Raw genomic sequence first — 18,309 nt, forward strand, 5'->3', positions numbered from 1 at the left:
TCTATCTATCTATCTATCTATCTATCTATCTATCTATCTATCTATCTATCTATCTATCTATCTAGGTAAGTGAGACTATAACCTGTAGTCAATGTAAATGTTTTTCACTCTTCTGGTCCGATACTTAGAATAAAGAAATAAAGAAAACAAGGTCATTTCATTCACTATAAATGCTTCTTGGCGGCACAGATCTGACTCTCTCGGCTTGAGCTGGGCAGCGCTGATGCTTTTCACACTGTCTTTCAAAGGCCTATCATTACTTTGAAACACAAAAGCTAGTGATGTATAGACATCCTGTCAAGATATAGAACTCTGTGTTATAGTGACATGCCACATTTAATATGGCGTCTTCACATCAAACCTTCCATAAACCGATGAGCCTGAAAACCATGAGTCTCCAATGACACCTATGCTTGTTTGGATTGACGTTTGCTTTAAAAAATAATACAAAAGGACAAAACATGAAGATAATTGTCTGAATTTAAATGTGTGAATTTGACATCAGTAAACCTGCATGTGCATATGTACAAATGCAAAAAAAATTGCATGTTTCACGCTGCTGGGATCAAAAGTGAGCATGAAGTTTTCAGTTCATTTCCACCAAACTAAAAAGGCATTTCTGACATTTGAAGGTCGTTCTCCAGTTCTTTTATCCCACTTAAACTCATGTGGAAAAAATCACCCGCAACTTGTCTTCTTTGTCACATAATGTCATATAATCAACAGCGATCTTTTCAACAAAGAGACTTCAACTTATTAATTTTTCCATCTATGCCTGGGCAAAGCCTCCAAATCAACATTCTGACTGGCTGTAATTGCAAAGCCACCATGGTTCGATACACATGACCTTTACTACCTTTAAAGCCATTTCCATTTCATACAAAAATGTCCTGTTAATTGCAAAAGGGGGAATAATTTGTTCACCATGCAGTGTTTTGAAGACAGTGTAAGAATTCATTTCCATCCTAATTTATCAATGCCATCGCCCAATGCCAAAAACCTTATTTTAAATATTAACGTGACTTTCCCCGCTTAAATGTAATATGGATCCGGCATGGACGAACACAGGGAATCTTTATTGTGAGTCTGTGGGATTAAAGAGGTCAGTCCAAAGAGGTTATAATGTCTGGTTTTCATTGCATGTGTGCAATTTATGCATTTATTTAGTTCTGATGGAGGGTCAGCAAAGTCTTTTTTCATGTTTGCTCCTTTCAAAAAGAAATGAATGCAAACACAAAAGATCAGTGTTCTCTAGTCTAGAGAAATGGGCTTAATTGTCATGAAAATGTGTTGATTTTTGGGGTGAAACATGACAGGTTTGGTGAGATACAGTAAACATAATGTACTCCGTTTTATAAGGAACCAGAGGCGCACCGCTTTCTCATCTTCCATGAGTCTTTCATTCCCACCGACTGATTTTGTTCCGGTGCAAGCGCGCACTCATCATCAACAAACACGCAATCCTGCAGGAGCCGATGGGCGATTACGGAGAGAGCTTATCATCAGGCCGCGGCGGCGCAATCAGGAGAGCGCTTGATTGGCTGTCGAAGAGTTCCACAGGTTCCGATGGCACTGTATATCTGAATCTCTGAGGGCCCATCACGCAATCTTCAGAGTCATCAGGACTTCCTGTAAACAGCATATTAGCCACAAAAATAACCGGCTGATGTCTGAGTGAACGCTCAGACTCGGCTTTAAAACTGACTCGTACAATCTGTTATCTACAGTATGTTGCTATGTTAAAAGAGTTTGAGATTTCTACATATGTATAGCTGCATGCTTAATGTGCATAAATCAGTATTTCATAAACTGAGGCAAGTTGTCACAAGGGTTATTTCATTAATCACATTGACATACAGTAAGACGAGTCAAATATGCACTACTGTTCCAAAGTTAGTGGTCAGTAAGATTTTTTTTGAAAAGAAATCAATACTTTTATGCAGCCAGGACGCATTAAATTGATCAAAAGAGACAGTAAAGTCATTTCTAATGTTTCAAAAGATTTCTATTTCAAATAAATACGGTTCTTTTTAATATGTACTATTCATCCTGAAAAAAAGAATATTAAGCAGCACAACTGTTTCAACATTGATTATAAGAAATGTTTCTTGAGCAGCAAATCAGCATATTAGAATGATTTCTGAAGGATCATGTGACACTGAAGACTAGAGTAATGATGCTGAAAATTCAGCTTTACATCACAGGAAATAAATCACATTTAAAAATATATTAAAATAGAAAATAGCTCTTTTAAATTGTAATAATATTTCACAATATTACCATATTTTGAATCAAACAAAGGCATTCTTGGTGAGCATAAGAGACTTCTCTTGGAAACATTACAAAATCTTACCGACCCAAAACTTTTAAATGGTATGTATAATAAAAATGTGTGTTCAGGACAGCGCTATTTTTCATAAATGTCAGGTTGTCACATTTATATTTGTAAAATTTTGTAATTTAATGCAGTTTATTAATTATAATTTCTTAACCAAAATTGTTTGGTTTTGCATGTTAACTTGATTTTTGGGTTTATGAATTTTATGAGTTTTGCCTTAAGTTGTTATAAAATTATAATAAATATAGCTAGGATATAATACATCTTAAATGCCGAAATGTTGCAGAAGACTTTTGTTTTAACTTGATTCAAAATAGGTCTCCTTATCAAATAAACAGCCAATAAATAGCAGGTTCACATTGTTATAGAACTGTAGCACTGTTATAGAAGCATAGAAGACAATATGTGTTCAATGAACTCTATGGGCCCTATCTTGCACCCAGCACAATTGACTTTGTACACCGACGCATGTATCATTCCTATTTTGCACCCTCCACATTCCTGACTTTTCCCTCCACAGAAGCACGCCGGTTAACTTTAAGCCCCTTTCACACAGATATTCCGGAAAATACACGGATAAAGTGACCCGGGACTTGACCCGGGTTCGTTTGATTTTGGTTCATTCACACTGCCAGTGATTTTCCGGAATCAGAGAGTGCGTTCACACACAACCCGTAAAAATTCCGTAAAGACACGTGACATCGATGTGACTTGTAATGTCTCCGCAGCGTGTTAAGTTTGCTTATGAGCTGCAATTTCTCTCTCTAGAAACCACGCTTGTGCATTTTTTTCTCTGATTCGATCATAAACTTGCGCATTACGTACCGTTTCACAGCTGGCGAACGATCGCGGCTTCAGCGTCATCACTACGACACGGAATTGTTACGGCTTTTGTTCACACAGCGCGCGTTCCGGTGTTGTGCCGAATTTCGACCCCCGCCAAATTATTACCCCCCTAGTATTGGTAGGTTTAGGATTAGTTGTGGGGGGGGGGGGTTAGGATTAGGGGTGGGGTTAGGATTAGGCAATCAGGTACTGACTTCAACGAGGGGGGTAATAATTTGGCAGGGGGTCGAAATTCGGCACAACACCGGGACTGAACACGGCAATGTTACTAGGTCCCCAACCCGGCATCGATCCCGGCATCAATCCCGGGTCGTGTTTGCGTTCACACAGAAGGTGTTCTGGCAATTTGCCGGGTTCAAAGCGCTGTGTGAAAGGGGCTTTAAAGAAATACACTTGCGCTCCCGGGGGCGGTGTTCCGGCGCAAACGTTCCTTCACGCTATTTTACAGGTTTAGAAAACAATTCCGCCACTAACCGAAAATTTTTTTTTTAAAGTCAGTGGCGCGTTGCGCATATTTGATTCTCTCATCTACTGTACACAGAAGCAGCAGTTTTCATTTTTGCAAGTCATACATTATTACGATAGATATTTAGATAGATAGATAGATAGATAGATAGATAGTTTATTATAAAAGCATACATCTAGCTTACACATTTACCCAAATTATCATACGCCTGTTTAACCGAAGTTAATTTGGGAGTGTTTCTCCATCTCCAATGTCACTTCTCTGTGTTTTACGGCCCTGACGAGAACGTCGGTCTCCTCGGCTGTGAACCGCTGCTGGCGTGCGCCTGTCAAATCCGCCGTTATGATAGGAATCCGCTATAGAACAAGCGTGCCTGCTCTTAAAGGGAATGTGAGATGACGCTCTGATTGGTTTATTTCACGTTACGCCCAAACCACACCTATGAATAATGAAGCTACTTCAGACCAACCCATTTTAGATTTGCGTCGGGCGCAAGAGTCATTTATCCCGCCGGTATAATAGCAACAGCGCCCAAGACCCGCCCACAAAGTTACTTGCGTTTCGCGCTTGATACTTGCGTTTCAGATCGTTAAAATAAGGCCCCATATGTTTTGCTGGGCAATAACAGTAAAAATCATCAGTTAATACTTTAACCTTATAGTTAATCTGATTTTAGAAATATTCTCTGCAGTAAAAAGTGTGACAACTCGGCCCGGCCTCACTAATTCTGAGTGAAAAGAACAGCATGTGTGATAAAGTCATTAAATTATGTTTATTTATGGAAGTTTTCTTGTACATAGTTCACCATGCAGTCTAACAGTAACTATTTATCCACGTCACGTAACACAAACAGTAACACGAACATGAAGTAATATGACATCATTATACACCAGGGTTTGAACGTACAGTTCACATATTTACAGATGCCCATTCGTCATTATCAGCCTTGCCACACGTCTGCTTTCTCACCGATCGCAGGACACACAATGGGGTGAAGCAGTGTTTAACAAAATGTAGCAACTGCAAGGCACAAAATGTTTATACATTTCTTTGTTTTTCAGGGTGTAAAAAAAAATGGTATCGCATCAAACTGCCGAAAGATGATCACATGCCACACAACATCACACAACCGTCGTGTTGCATAGAAACTGTGGCGTTACGTCACTCGGCTAGAGAGGAACGTGAAGCCTGTTTGGTAACCTCCACATGAGGGATCTTAGAATGTGGAGACCATGACGTCATGTCTCATTCGAGGCTGATTAGGACCACATTACTGATTCATGGGGCGACCCTCAGGTAACATACCTCTATGCTTAGGCACCAAATACTTGAGCCTGCTTAGATGTCGCTAGCTGGCTGATCATCAGGAATATGACAGAAGAGGCTTGTGTGTAGTCTACCGTGTTGAAGCGTTAGGGTCGAGATGGTGGAAGACTGGTGAGGTAGCTCAGTCCAGTGTGGAGCTTGGAGGGGTAAGGTCAGCAAAGGTCACGGGTAAATAGTTAAAGCAGCCAGGAGGAAGAGGATGAGGGTGCTGAGGATGAAGGACTTAGAGCTCTAAAGTGCCAGACTAATGGCCCATGCACTAACATCCAGTTAGGTGTCCGTTCCAGACCCCCACATCACCATCCAGAGGTGGTGTGTTTGAGACTTCAGAGAGCCTTCACTAGAGCAGTCAGGGTTTACACACAGGAGTGGCTAGACTTCCAGAGAATCTCTGCAAAAACACACACACATTCACATTGTTAGAAACTAAAAGTAAAACTGCAGTGACTGCTGCTAACTCACAGATCTTAAATCCAGACACAGATTTATAGGCTGTGTTGGTTGTAATTCATTACTGTAATTCAATTACTTTCCCCTTGAAAAAGTAAAGTAAGGGATTTCTGTAATTTAATTACAGTTACTTCTGATGTAATTGCATTAAATACTGTATAGACAATAGAACAATTCTACATAAAACAAGATTTAATGTGACTTTCTCCCTTTTAATACTTTGGTCAGTTCAAGAATAATTTATGCAATTTTATATTATTTATTTGAAAGGATTAAAAGAGCAGTTTCGTGTCCATCCTTGTATTGTTCAACTGATTGAGGTTGATATGGGATTTAAAAAGTAATTAGTAATAAGTAATGCAATACTTTTGAGAGTAATTAGTAAAGTAATCTAATGACACTGTTGAATTTGTAATTAGTAACTAGTAATTAATTACATTTTAGAGTAAGTGCTCATAACAGACTTATCATTTAACAGATCAAAAAAGTCACATTTAAAAAAAAAAATATATATAGTTTATAGTCATTTATAGTAAAGTATAATATACAGTACATAGTAATTTATATGCTTTCAATTTTAATTGATAGACAGACAGACTGATTAGATAGATAGATAGATAGATAGATAGATAGATAGATAGATAGATAGATAGATAGATAGATAGATAGACAGACATTTTAATTATTTTAATTTTCATTAAACATTATACACTCACCTAAAGGATTATTAGGAACACCTGTTCAATTTCTCATTAATGCAATTATCTAATCAACCAATCACATGGCAGTTGCTTCAATGCATTTAGGGGTGTGGCCCTGGTCAAGACAATCTCCTGAACTCCAAACTGAATGTCAGAATGGGAAAGAAAGGTGATTTAAGCAATTTTGAGCGTGGCATGGTTGTTGGTGCCAGACGGGCCGGTCTGAGTATTTCACAATCTGCTCAGTTACTGGGATTTTCACGCACAACCATTTCTAGGGTTTACAAAGAATGGTGTGAAAAGGGAAAAACATCCAGTATGCGGCAGTCCTGTGGGCGAAAATGCCTTGTTGATGCTAGAGGTCAGAGGAGAATGGGCCGACTGATTCAAGCTGATAGAAGAGCAACTTTGACTGAAATAACCACTCGTTACAACCGAGGTATGCAGCAAAGCATTTGTGAAGCCACAACACGCACAACCTTGAGGCGGATGGGCTACAACAGCAGAAGACCCCACCGGGTACCACTCATCTTCACTACAAATAGGAAAAAGAGGCTACAATTTGCACGAGCTCACCAAAATTGGACAGATGAAGACTGGAAAAATGTTGCCTGGTCTGATGAGTCTCGATTTCTGTTGAGACATTCAGATGGTCAGAATTTGGCGTAAACAGAATGAGAACATGGATCCATCATGCCTTGTTACCACTGTGCAGGCTGGTGGTGGTGGTGTAATGGTGTGGGGGATGTTTTCTTGCCACACTTTAGGCCCCTTAGTGCCAATTGGGCATCGTTTAAATGCCACGGCCTACCTGAGCATTGTTTCTGACCATGTCCATCCCTTTATGAACACCATGTACCCATCCTCTGATGGCTACTTCCAGCAGGATAATGCACCATGTCCAAAGCTCGAATCATTTCAAATTGGTTTCTTGAACATGACAATGAGTTCACTGTACTAAAATGGCCCCCACAGTCACCAGATCTCAACCCAATAGAGCATCTTTGGGATGTGGTGGAACGGGAGCTTCGTGCCCTGGATGTGCATCCCACAAATCTCCATCAACTGCAATATGCTATCCTATCAATATGGGCCAACATTTCTAAAGAATGCTTTCAGCACCTTGTTGAATCAATGCCACGTAGAATTAAGGCAGTTCTGAAAGCGAAAGGGGGTCAAACACAGTATTAGTATGGTGTTCCTAATAATCCTTTAGGTGAGTGTATATGGTACATAATGAACTGTGAAACATGAACCAAGATGTTATTTGTACAATAAAGCATTGCATTTGATTAGTATGTTTGTTTGTTTGGTCCAGGTCTTCTCTGTCATGTGACACTGCGGTACATTTAACAGTGTAGTGTGAACTGAATCCACAATGACCGCAGGGCTGACATCATAGTGTCTGTAGAGACAGATAGTTGTTTCTCTCTGCCGTTTGCCGTGTCTCTGGAGCCTTGGGCGTTTGCCGAAATGTGTCCGACCCACCAACTATTCAAAATCTTCAAGATGACCATCATATAACCGTTATCAAATGATCATTTATGTATGAAGTGGTTACATACCAAAACTTCCATTTTCATATAATTTTTCTTCATATCCAATTTTGCCCAACCCAGAACTAGCTCAGTTTTGTGTTTGCCATCTGTTAATTCCACCATATTACAATGTGTCGTATATTGCTGCAGTCGGGAGACCAAGAGAGCAGCTCTCTTTAAGTTTTCCATCAGGTGTATATGCTTCTCATCAAGAGAAATGATTGCCGACCAACAGACATTCATTATTTCAACCCTGCGCTGATGAGGCCACAGCAGCGACCGAGAACGAGACAGTAAGAGAGAAAGACTGAGAAAAATAAGACGACAATTCAAAGGCTAACCCCATTGGATATATACTGTAGATGTAATGAATGCTTTTCAAACCAATTTACTGGCAAGAGAGTCATCATGTAGAAAGTACAGTGGCCTATAATTTAAACCATTACACTGCCGGTCCAGACCGGGCATTTGCGTCATCGTGAAGTGAGCCTTTGGGTTTTTATCAAGCAGAATTTCACAACCAACAAGCAATGGGAAAAACACAAAACAAACTCATTTCAAAACCCGCCACTAATAAATCATGCTAGCGTGCAGTATGGAGTGCACTGGAAAATGGGGTAGTTTGCAATGTAACGCTTGACGTGGAAAACACCCTGTGGCTGTTTTTCAGCGGTGTGGTGGAAGTGGCCGAGAGGGAGAGGTTGTGTGTGTTGAAGCGAGTCCTATAACACCTACCTTGACCTGAGGCCTGCTGCTGACTCTACTCCTTCCTATAGATGAGCTATCTGTCTGTGGACCGCTGATCTGAGCCCTGCAGCCCTCCACAACACCACTGATGCTCTCTGACCTTGTCAGCTGAAAGACAGAGAGGAAAAGAGAAATGCTACTTCCATAATTTATTGCTTTTTGAATGTTTCTTGTTTTGTGAAATTTGTTTCTTTCTTTACCCTGCAGTTTTTAGAATTAAATTTAATGTAGTGTAATTTAATTTATAAATGTTTTAATTTTTAATGGTGAAGCTTGTATTTCTGTGCCAATAGTCACTAAATTAAATAATAATAAACATTTGCATCATCTTCCATTGGAAAAGCGTTTACACACAGGTCAACCGAAACATTTCTTGATTTGTTATCACTTATTTGGCACAAATGATTTGACAATGATATGCACACCAATAAAGTACACTCATTTTAAATAGAAATTTTGAGAAAACAGTCTTAATTTGCTAAAAATGTTCTAAAAATAGTTGTCTTTGTCTTTATTTAAAATATTTTAACATTAAAAATCATCCCTCAATATTACTGTTTACTTCATTTGCACTGTTATAATGCTTATTTGACACTATTCACATTAGAAAAAGAAAAAAATACTGTAAATAGACAAAGCAGAAAGAAACATGAACAGACTGAGACAGATATGGACGTTGAAAGGATGAAGATTATAATAATTCCCTTTCTGTTTTCATACAAAAAACCATCCAGCCATTTTTATGAAATCAATATGTCCTTATGAGTAAAACATTGAAATTCAATTGATGACTTAAGTCAAATTAATTCTGTGTTTTCAGTCTCAATGATTATCTGGAAAGTAGGAACTTAATTTGCCTGATATAAGGTCAAACATAGGATTTCCAGACAGAGTTGGAACCAAGCTGGGAGAAGTTTGCATATGAAATAGAAAACTACTTAAAAAGAACACAAATACATGCTAATTCAGTCATGAAATTAAGTAATGATCCTCGCCGCATTCTTGCTTATGAATCATAATATAATCTGACTGATTATGATTATTCTGTTCTGTAGACCTTAAAATTTTAAATCTACGCCTGCAAATCCTTCTTCCATTAGCACTTCAGGGGAAAAGCGCAGGGGAGGGGTGAGAGAATGAATAAAAATCCCCTCTTAAATATTTAGTCAATGAGATGAATTCAGCAGAAACGCACACCGCTCTCATTACAAGCAGATAGAGCACGGTGTAATGTCGAAACACACCTGTTTATGAGTCGACTTGGCTTCCTGTAGAGAGCGGCGCCCTTTCCCGACGTTCTTCTGTTTCATCAACTGTGAAGCAGGAGCCCTTTCATCGCTATCAGTCTTCCTTATCAGCGGACAGTTAATTTTGGGATTAATATAAAGGCTGCCATCCTCTTTTAAAGGATTTGTAGTGGAGCAAGAGACTCTTATCTTAGTCATTACAGGGGAAATATTGGATTCAAGCATTTTAGTATCTGCAAAACATTCAACAGTATCTATTGGGGTTTCACATGGTAAAGGATTAAGATAAGGCGCCTCATTATGGCACTCTGACTGGCTACCAGCTACACTTCCTTGAGAAATACCATGTGCTTTTTGGTATTCATCGCAACCCGATGAAGGTGCTGGGCTCAGGAGACCGAGGGGCTCTATTAGTTTGTGTCTCGTGGGCCGTTTGCTAATGGACATGCTGTAACAGAGAGGAGGACCCAGGTACACTTCCTCTGTGCAGGCCTCGAAGAGCGGCTCTTCGTCACGGATATCTGGTGTGCTCGAAAGGATCGGGGAGATGCTCTTGTCCTCCGCACAGGTGCTGACCTCTCCGCAGTCACTATCATGCGAGGACAGCGACAGATAGGAGTAGAAGTCGCCCTTCCGCAAATGAATAAGCCGATGGGAGTGCTCGAGGACCTTCTCTCTGATCTGAGATACAGACGCTGGGCTACATACCTCCGCCGGCTGCTCTCCCTGCATCTCTTTGGTCTTCAGGGCCACAGATGTCATGTCAATGATCTCCATCACAAAGTCATGGACGTTGTCACTCTTGGCCTCTTCAGACATGAAAGCAGGGTGACTGCAGCACTCTGAAGAGCTTTCTTGATGGTTCTCGTGGACGTCATTCAGAAAGGCAGCAAGCTGCTTCTGTTGGCTGTGAGCGTGAGCAGCTAACCCCGAGCACTCCTCTACGGGAGAGATGGTGGGGGAGGGACGGTGGGAATTGTGACAGGGCAGCTCACCTTTTAACTGTCCTTCCAGGGAGCTCAAGCTCTGATCGCATGAGGATGGAGAGGTGGCGGTCAGCATACTGCTTTTGACGTCATTGATGGAGCCTTTAAATGATTCCCCTTTCTTGGTTAGCAGACTTCCCTCTTCTCTCAGCAGCTCGTCGTCTTCATCCTTCCCTTTGATGTGAGAGCTCTCGACATTGCCGTTTTCCATGTCATCCGCGAAGCGGCTGATATAGCTCCTGGTGGCGTCCCGACGGTTTCCGTCCACCTCCTGTTGCTTGAGGCTCTCGTTTTTAGCATTAGTGTTGGCTTCCAAGAGTTTCAGCGCAGACCGGCTGAGAAATTGTCTATCATTAGTAGTCTTAATGGGTGACAGGATGTCTCTAGACAGGGTGCCACACTGCAGTTCATCCACTAGATCTGCCTCATTTTTCTCTCTACTCTGAGATCTAGGCTTTATCCAGCTTTGAAACTCACCCTTTATATAATCCAACCCGAGAGTGAAGGAACCTTCAGTGTATTCTTCCTCTGAGGTTACACTAGAGTCATCGTCTTTAATACCAAGCTCCTCTTCGGTGAGAGTCAGAGTGGAGCTGGAGAGAAGATCGCTGTCTTCCTCGTCGTCAGTACAGGCTGAAGTGCAGGAAACGTTGACAACCATACTGATGCTCGCGTCGGTTTCGTCGGTTTGTTGCTGGTTGCGGCAATGTTTGCGGAAGGACGCATTTGATTCAGCAGCAGCGCAGCGGTTCATTTGCACGGCTAGGTCCTCGGATGCCACCGACAAGTCCTCTGTGCTGCTCAGCTCTGTCAGGGAGGCTGCTGAGCTCTCGTTAATGGAGGAGGGAGCGCCAGCTGAGCGTGACCCACGCCACAGCGAGCTGCTCTGGAGCGTTACGTCAGAGACGCTACGTGTCATCTTCAGAGCAAGAGGGCTTTGGATGTTCTCAAGGCGTTTTAGAAGCTCCAGAGTTCTTCTGCTGAGTTCCCCCGTGGGCTCCACAGTCGATCCAATGTCCCTCAGACTTTCCTTACTACCCGCATCCTCTGTGCTCTTACATGGAGCAAGCCAACTTTCCAGTGAAGTGCTACGAGTTAGTGTCTCTTTGCTTGATGGGAATAATTCTCCTACTGCATAAAGGGAGTCAAGGGAAGACCCCTGGGAGAGCTGTGCAAACTCCTTTTGGAGCTTTTGGTGTGTAGTCACCCTCTCGTCATCTCTGCTCATGTTGAGATTTCGGTCATTAGCATCTTGGCTTAGTTCAAGGTCATTTGCAAGGATCTTCACTGGCTCCTTGTGGTGTTTCTTCCTGTTTTCTCCACCATCTTCTCTTTTCTTTCTCATGATATGCCATCTCTGGTCTCTCTTCCCAGTGCTGAGACTATCAACATATTCTGCACACTTGTTGGCACGCTCCAAAACTCTGTCTATGTCTTCATCTGAGACTCTGTCTCCATTGAGTGAATCTTCTCTGATTGGAGGGGTGAGAGTAACGCAAACTTTTGGATCATCACTCTGGAACAGCAGGCACATCTCAGAGTTACCTGTGATCTCCGTGTCCCCTTCACTAACTATCCCACTTTCGCTCTCTGATCTCTTGACTGAATTCGATAAAAGCTCGTGCTTCCCCTTCAACAGGTCTCCCAAGATATCAGGTAGAGATTCAGCCGAGGAGAAGGAGGAATCCATGCTCAGCCTCTTCAAAAGTGACGGCTGGATTTTGGATGAAGATGATTTGTGATTATATTGGGGTTGTTGGTAGAGTTCAACATTGTGCAGTCTGTACACCTGATAAACACAGGAAGATGAGGCATTCGACTCTGCTGTGCTCAAGGCTGCTCCGCACCGTATATCATTTGGAAATGACTCTGTGAGATTCAAAGGCTCCTTTGGGGAATTAAGGAGTGATTTAGATCCAGGATTTTGCTCATCTTCACAGTCCTGTGTCTCCAGATTGCACATAGTCATGTCCATCTCGTCCCACTCCCAAGAGTCTTCCGTCAGCCCATGGAGGTCCATAAGCGAAGGCTCAATGAGGTTCCCAGGGACCTGTAGGAGGGGAAAAAAATGTCAGGGGCAAAGAAATTCTCAATTTGACTTTTAATTAGATCAAAGTTAATCTGGGACAAATAAATTTTGCTTAGATATGGGTATTCAGCGCAGCACATAATTACACAAATTGCTTTGCTTCTTGTTCAAGCAGGAAGAGTCTATTTATATGATCCTCTTTATCTCATTAATCTAATAAACTGGCAAATCTAACACTTGCTTTGTATGTCATATATCCCATAAAATGAATTTTTATTTGATTTCTGTTTATTCTCTTTCTGCTGATGAGGAAAATACTAATGCACAAGTTTAGATTGCTAGTGCATGATAAAAACCTTCAACTGTGAGAACAATCAATCAGTCTAATCAAATAAAAATGATTTCAATAAGCTGCCTCAGCTAACATTTGCACCCCGATTGCAGCACATAACATTTTAATCAGATAGACTAATTATAACCTTTAGCTACAACATTACAAAAGTAATTTTGCCAAGTTAAACAAGATGGTCCAGTATGGCCTGAAAATTTTGTCTGAATGTCTCTGCTACTCTATTCAACTTGAGAGTGAAATCATGTAATAACTTGACGGTGTCAATTAAAGCTCTTTTGAAACCTTTTTTTCCTTTTAACAGTTGCTCTTTCACTGGTTTACCACTCCCTTCAGAGTGGATGAAAGTTAACTTAAAAATCATTATCTCTTTCATTGACCTTCAAACTGAATTCTTGATATTCTAAAGAGAAAAAAAAATCCTGTTAAAAGTGTAACGATTGGATTTTTTTTTCAGACGCAAGACTTGTTGTGAGCAAGGCCTCCTAAAGCATTCACCAGTCAGCTATTTCATCATCTCACAAAGTGTACTGTATTCACAAAAACAAACTCTACCTATTATTTTTATTTCCCTTTATTCTGCACCCGCAAAAAAAGTGAAATTGCACTTCAGCCCCGCAAGGTCAAGCTGAGAGAGGGGCGAGTAATTTGTCTTCCCTGTGTAAGTGAGTGGACGTTCACAAACAGGTTGCTGGGCTTTTCTGTGTGAAGCATGCAGCCTCCCCAGAGCCCTGCTGCTGCCATGCAGGAATGCACAACATCTACATGACAAAAGGCAAAGTCTAGCCCTTGGCCCACTCCCCTGTTTAACACGAACTGTAACGGTCCCACACATACAATAAGAGACTAGTTAAGGCTTCCGTTTTCAGGATGGGAAGTCTTTTTATACGCGGGTGAACACGGTATGTGCACATGTTATGTGCTTTATGAGACTACTTCCTCCCTTTCAGTGCAGGATAGGGATACAAGATCAAGTTATTTCATTGCTACGGGTTACTCAATATACATTAAGAACAGTCAGTTACTTCTGGCAGCATTTGTAATCGATTGAGTTCACAGTGCAGTGAGTATCTGGGGAGCGCATCTAGCCACTGTCCCCTTACTCTGTGTATTCAAGAATAATATGTGGCCACTTTCCCTGCCTTATACATCATTCTTATTACACTGTTCCAGCAGTGCTGCACTATATTATTGGTACTAGTGTATTTCTGCTTCACATTGGCCTGGGCAGCTTTCTTTGACCAGAGCAACATATAAGGAGATCTTCAAAGAGCCGATTCCAGTGGGTTGAATAAAAAACAAATTCATATCTGTATGTTGAATTATAATGGTTGCATTAGGATCCAGGGGTAATGTCAACGGATTTTAACATCTCCTTATTGACAAAATATTTAAATGGACTGTCAAAAATGAAGAAAATTTTACAAAAAATACATTAAAAAAACTAAACACTGCAAATATTTACGTCATGATGGACGCACAGTTGTTGAATTAAACATCCAACATAGTAAGGTCATGTAACAACAACATAGCATACTATTGTTTATCATTGCATACTGCTCACACACTCAGATTAATTCACAAAACAGTTATGGCCACTTTACGCTATTTGCGCTGCTATAGCACTCTGCCATGCATATTTAAATTACACAAATTACTTACAGACTGCGCCTTTTTTAGCGTTATGGAAAACTGGTAGTAAACCATTTTGTTTAATTAAAAGAGGCATTTGTGTGTATTTGCAAGAAAAAAAAAATCACCATGTTGTTTGCACCAATTTGCATAATTCCTTTAGTGAATTAGATGCTAAATAATGCAAACGGAGCATACAACTGCTTTTTAAAAAAGAATATAAAGTAAACAGAAAATAGTTTGCAGTAAACAGTTTGCTAGTATGCCACTCCACCACTAACACAATTAAACCGTCCACAGCGTGGATCTCAGACAGCCCTACCCTGTTTATATTCACAATACATATGTTCTCTTGTTTACTTGTAACTGTAGTGTAAAGCATATGTGACCTGGTCTCTGCCCAGCGAGTGTTTCAGTCTGGTCTGCCACTGAAGGACCTGCATGACGATGGCCTCCCAGCGTCTCTCCAGGTTGACCTGCAGCAGCTGCAGTGACTGGTGCTCTGCCTCTGAGCTCTGCTGTTCAGGCCCATCCAACAGCCTCTGACAGAGCCTCAGCACGGAAGAAATGCCCTTCCGTCTGCCCCGCACCTCCATACACAGAGCCTGCAGAGACAGGAGCAGGACAGTCTTCTCAAACACTCATAGATTGTGTTAGTAAACAGGGTTAAACATCCCTGTCATCAGGTTAAGGGGGCAAGGTTCATATGTTAATGCCAGAGTTTTACCAAAGAACAGGAAGCACAACACATCTCTAAAAGCTTAACTTTGAAGCTGAGCTTGTGGAGACTACAGTCAAGTATGCCATTTGAAAAAGTAGTTAGCTGTACAAGAAGTCACAAAGTGACTTAAAGGGTAATTTCACCCAAAAATTAGAATTCTGTCATTAATTACTCATCCTCATGTCGTTTCAAACCTATAAGACCTTCGTTCATCTCTCGGATTTCATCAAAAATATCTTAATTTGTGTTCTGAAGATAAACGAAGGTCTTACGGGTTTGGAACGACATGAGGATGAGTAATTAATGACAGAATTTTTGGGTGAACTATCCCTTAAAGGGAGCAATAGGCTTCAGTTTTACGAGATTATATAAATTAATTAGAGTAATTATCTGGCATAAAACACTGATATAATTGACAGTGAAAACATAAACCTAAATACACAAAATAATCAAACCAAAAACACGAATTTATATACGGAAATTCATACAAAAAAAGGTTAAAAAGCTGTATTAAAAAAAAAACTAAATAAAACTAAGAACACTCTAATTGACAGAAATGAATACAAAAAGTATTGATTAAAAGCTGTATAAAACAACCCTAAATAATAAAACTAAAAACACTGTGATTGACAGAAATTAGAACAAAAACATTGATAAAAAGCTGTAAAAACAAACCTACACTCTAAAAAATGTTGGGTTGTTTCAAATCATGTTTGGGTCAAATATGGAAAAACTATGGAACAAATATGGTTTAAAAATGTTATGTAAAAATGTAAACCAAAGGTTGGGTTTGTCCACATTTGACCCAAACATGGGTTGAAAGAACCCAGCATTTTTTTAGAGTGTAAATAATAATAAATAAATCAAAAATAAAAACACCATAATTAATTTAAATACAAAAAACAATGATAAAAAGCTGTATAAAAACATAAAAAATTAAATAAAAAAAATACAAACAAATATATAAAAAGCTGTATAGGTTTTTGTAAAAAAAAAAAACTAAAAAAAAAACTAAATAAATGCTGTGCAAGGACTTCTGTGAACACTTGATTCATTTGATAACTTCATTTGAATAATTTTTTTGTAGCCAATCCATTGACATGAACTCTTTAAATAAAAATAAAAAAATAAATAAAAAAAGCTAAAATGAATTATATTTGCTTGAACTTATGATGCAGAAGTTATATATTTAAAACATTGAATGTTACTGAATACTTAAAAAGATGGCAAAATGTTACTCAGGGACTTCTGGGAATCCTACTGAGTAATGAACCATCTGAACAAACTGAGTAAAATGAAATGAATCGCTAAAATGAATCTGTCTTCCCAAAGTTACTTGAGATATGGAGATCCATTCTAACAAAGTGTGTTTATTCTTGTGCATTATTCATACACAATACAAAGGGACACAAATAGTGAAAAAACACCTTGATACAGATACTGAGCTACAACCTCACTACTGAAAAATGTAGTGCGGTCTACTAAAAAAAAACTATTCTCGAAAAACATTTGCCACAACTACAACATGGGGTTTATTGCTAGTCATATATGTGAACTCACTGCACCTCAGAGCCATGAATGAACATAGTGAATGAAGAGAGAGAGAGAGAAACTGACACTGAGAGAGAAAGAGAGACTCCTGTGCGCTTGATGAGGTCTTCGCAACAATTCAGGCTGTCAGGAGCGTGTAAATCACATCCCCCTCTCCCTATAAACACGACAGAATTAAATATTTAAAGGCCAAAGCTGCACTCCCATGCTTCAGTGTCCAGCTATGACACTTGTTTAATGAAACCGCCAGAGCATATAGACTCTCCCAAAGACGACAACACCACGCTTTGGAAGGGTTGCAGGTATTCTGACGGTCTCTCACCTGCACCAAAACCCCTTTTAAATATGCAGCGGCAGCTTTGCGAAGAGACGGTGCTACTCCATGTGTGGTACGGGACGAAAACATTCAGAGAACAATTTATGCAAATCCCACCAGCCTCCAAAAGCACCGCCTTACATTTTCTGTACATTTTTCAATAAATATTAAACACCATTACATTTCACCATTACATTTAAATTGGATTTTATTTTTCCCGGAGTGCTCCGTTCCTCTGTTTTAGCATATTTCCCTCTCCCGTGTCTTTTAAACAGGTAATGAGACTGTAAAATTCAATGGCGGCATGCCGGAGAGGAGGCCGAGGAGCAAACATGCTGTGATGGAGTTATCATGCCCAAGAGTTGAAACTTTGACAGATAGAAACGTGTGAGGAGATGGAAAACTGACACTCAAATGGACACTTTTTTGATCGGTGGACGATGTCTGGAAAATGTGGTGCCCTGGCTTCTTAAAGACATGCAAATATCTTATAATAAAATAGCTTGTCGTTGTTTAACATATTCTCGGACACAGTAGGCAGCACATGACTTGTAGATATTGTTCAGCCTCTGATATCAGCTTCAGATAAATGCCCACCAAACATGCTTTTGTGGGATTCTTCCCACAAAAAAACACAAAAACTAAGTGAAATAGACGATTTTATTTGGCATCTATACGTTAGCAGGAATTCACCACACATTAATAGACTCAGACTCAGATTTTTGTCTTATTCTTCAGCCAAAACATCTAAAAATAGTTCAAACAAGATATTTACTTGAAAAGCAGCACTGCATAATATATTAAGACTTTTCATAGATTGCCTCTTTAAATTTAAGTGTATTTTGTCTCACTGCACTGGCAGAGTTTTATTTAGTAACAAAGTAAAAGTAATACGAGTGTATTTTGTCTTACTGCACTGGCAGATGTTTATTACTTTTTCTTCTTTTACTTTATTACCGTACTAAATAAAACTCAGCCAGTGCAGTAAGACAAAATACACTCGTATTAAAGATACAATCTAAACATGACTCAATATCCTATACAGCAAATGTAGCTTGTTTTAAGA

At 39.9% G+C, this 18,309-nt stretch overlaps 1 protein-coding gene across 1 annotated transcript in view; it reads right to left on the reverse strand.

The window, feature by feature from the left end:
• Positions 1–4,383: 4,383 nt before the first annotated feature.
• The window catches only part of akap6 (A kinase (PRKA) anchor protein 6), a 175,250-nt gene continuing 161,324 nt past the window's right edge, over positions 4,384–18,309 (reverse strand). The window contains exons 13-16 of the mRNA XM_082142267.1: positions 15,045–15,260; positions 9,657–12,695; positions 8,401–8,520; positions 4,384–5,367 (exon numbers count right to left, since the gene is read on the reverse strand). Coding sequence (XP_081998393.1) covers positions 5,326–5,367; positions 8,401–8,520; positions 9,657–12,695; positions 15,045–15,260 — 3,417 coding nt within the window. The 3' untranslated portion in view covers positions 4,384–5,325. The remainder of the gene's footprint in view (positions 5,368–8,400; positions 8,521–9,656; positions 12,696–15,044; positions 15,261–18,309) is intronic.

This window comes from Leuciscus leuciscus (genome assembly GCF_965113295.1).
Source record: "Leuciscus leuciscus genome assembly, chromosome: 17".
NCBI lineage: Eukaryota > Metazoa > Chordata > Actinopteri > Cypriniformes > Leuciscidae > Leuciscus > Leuciscus leuciscus.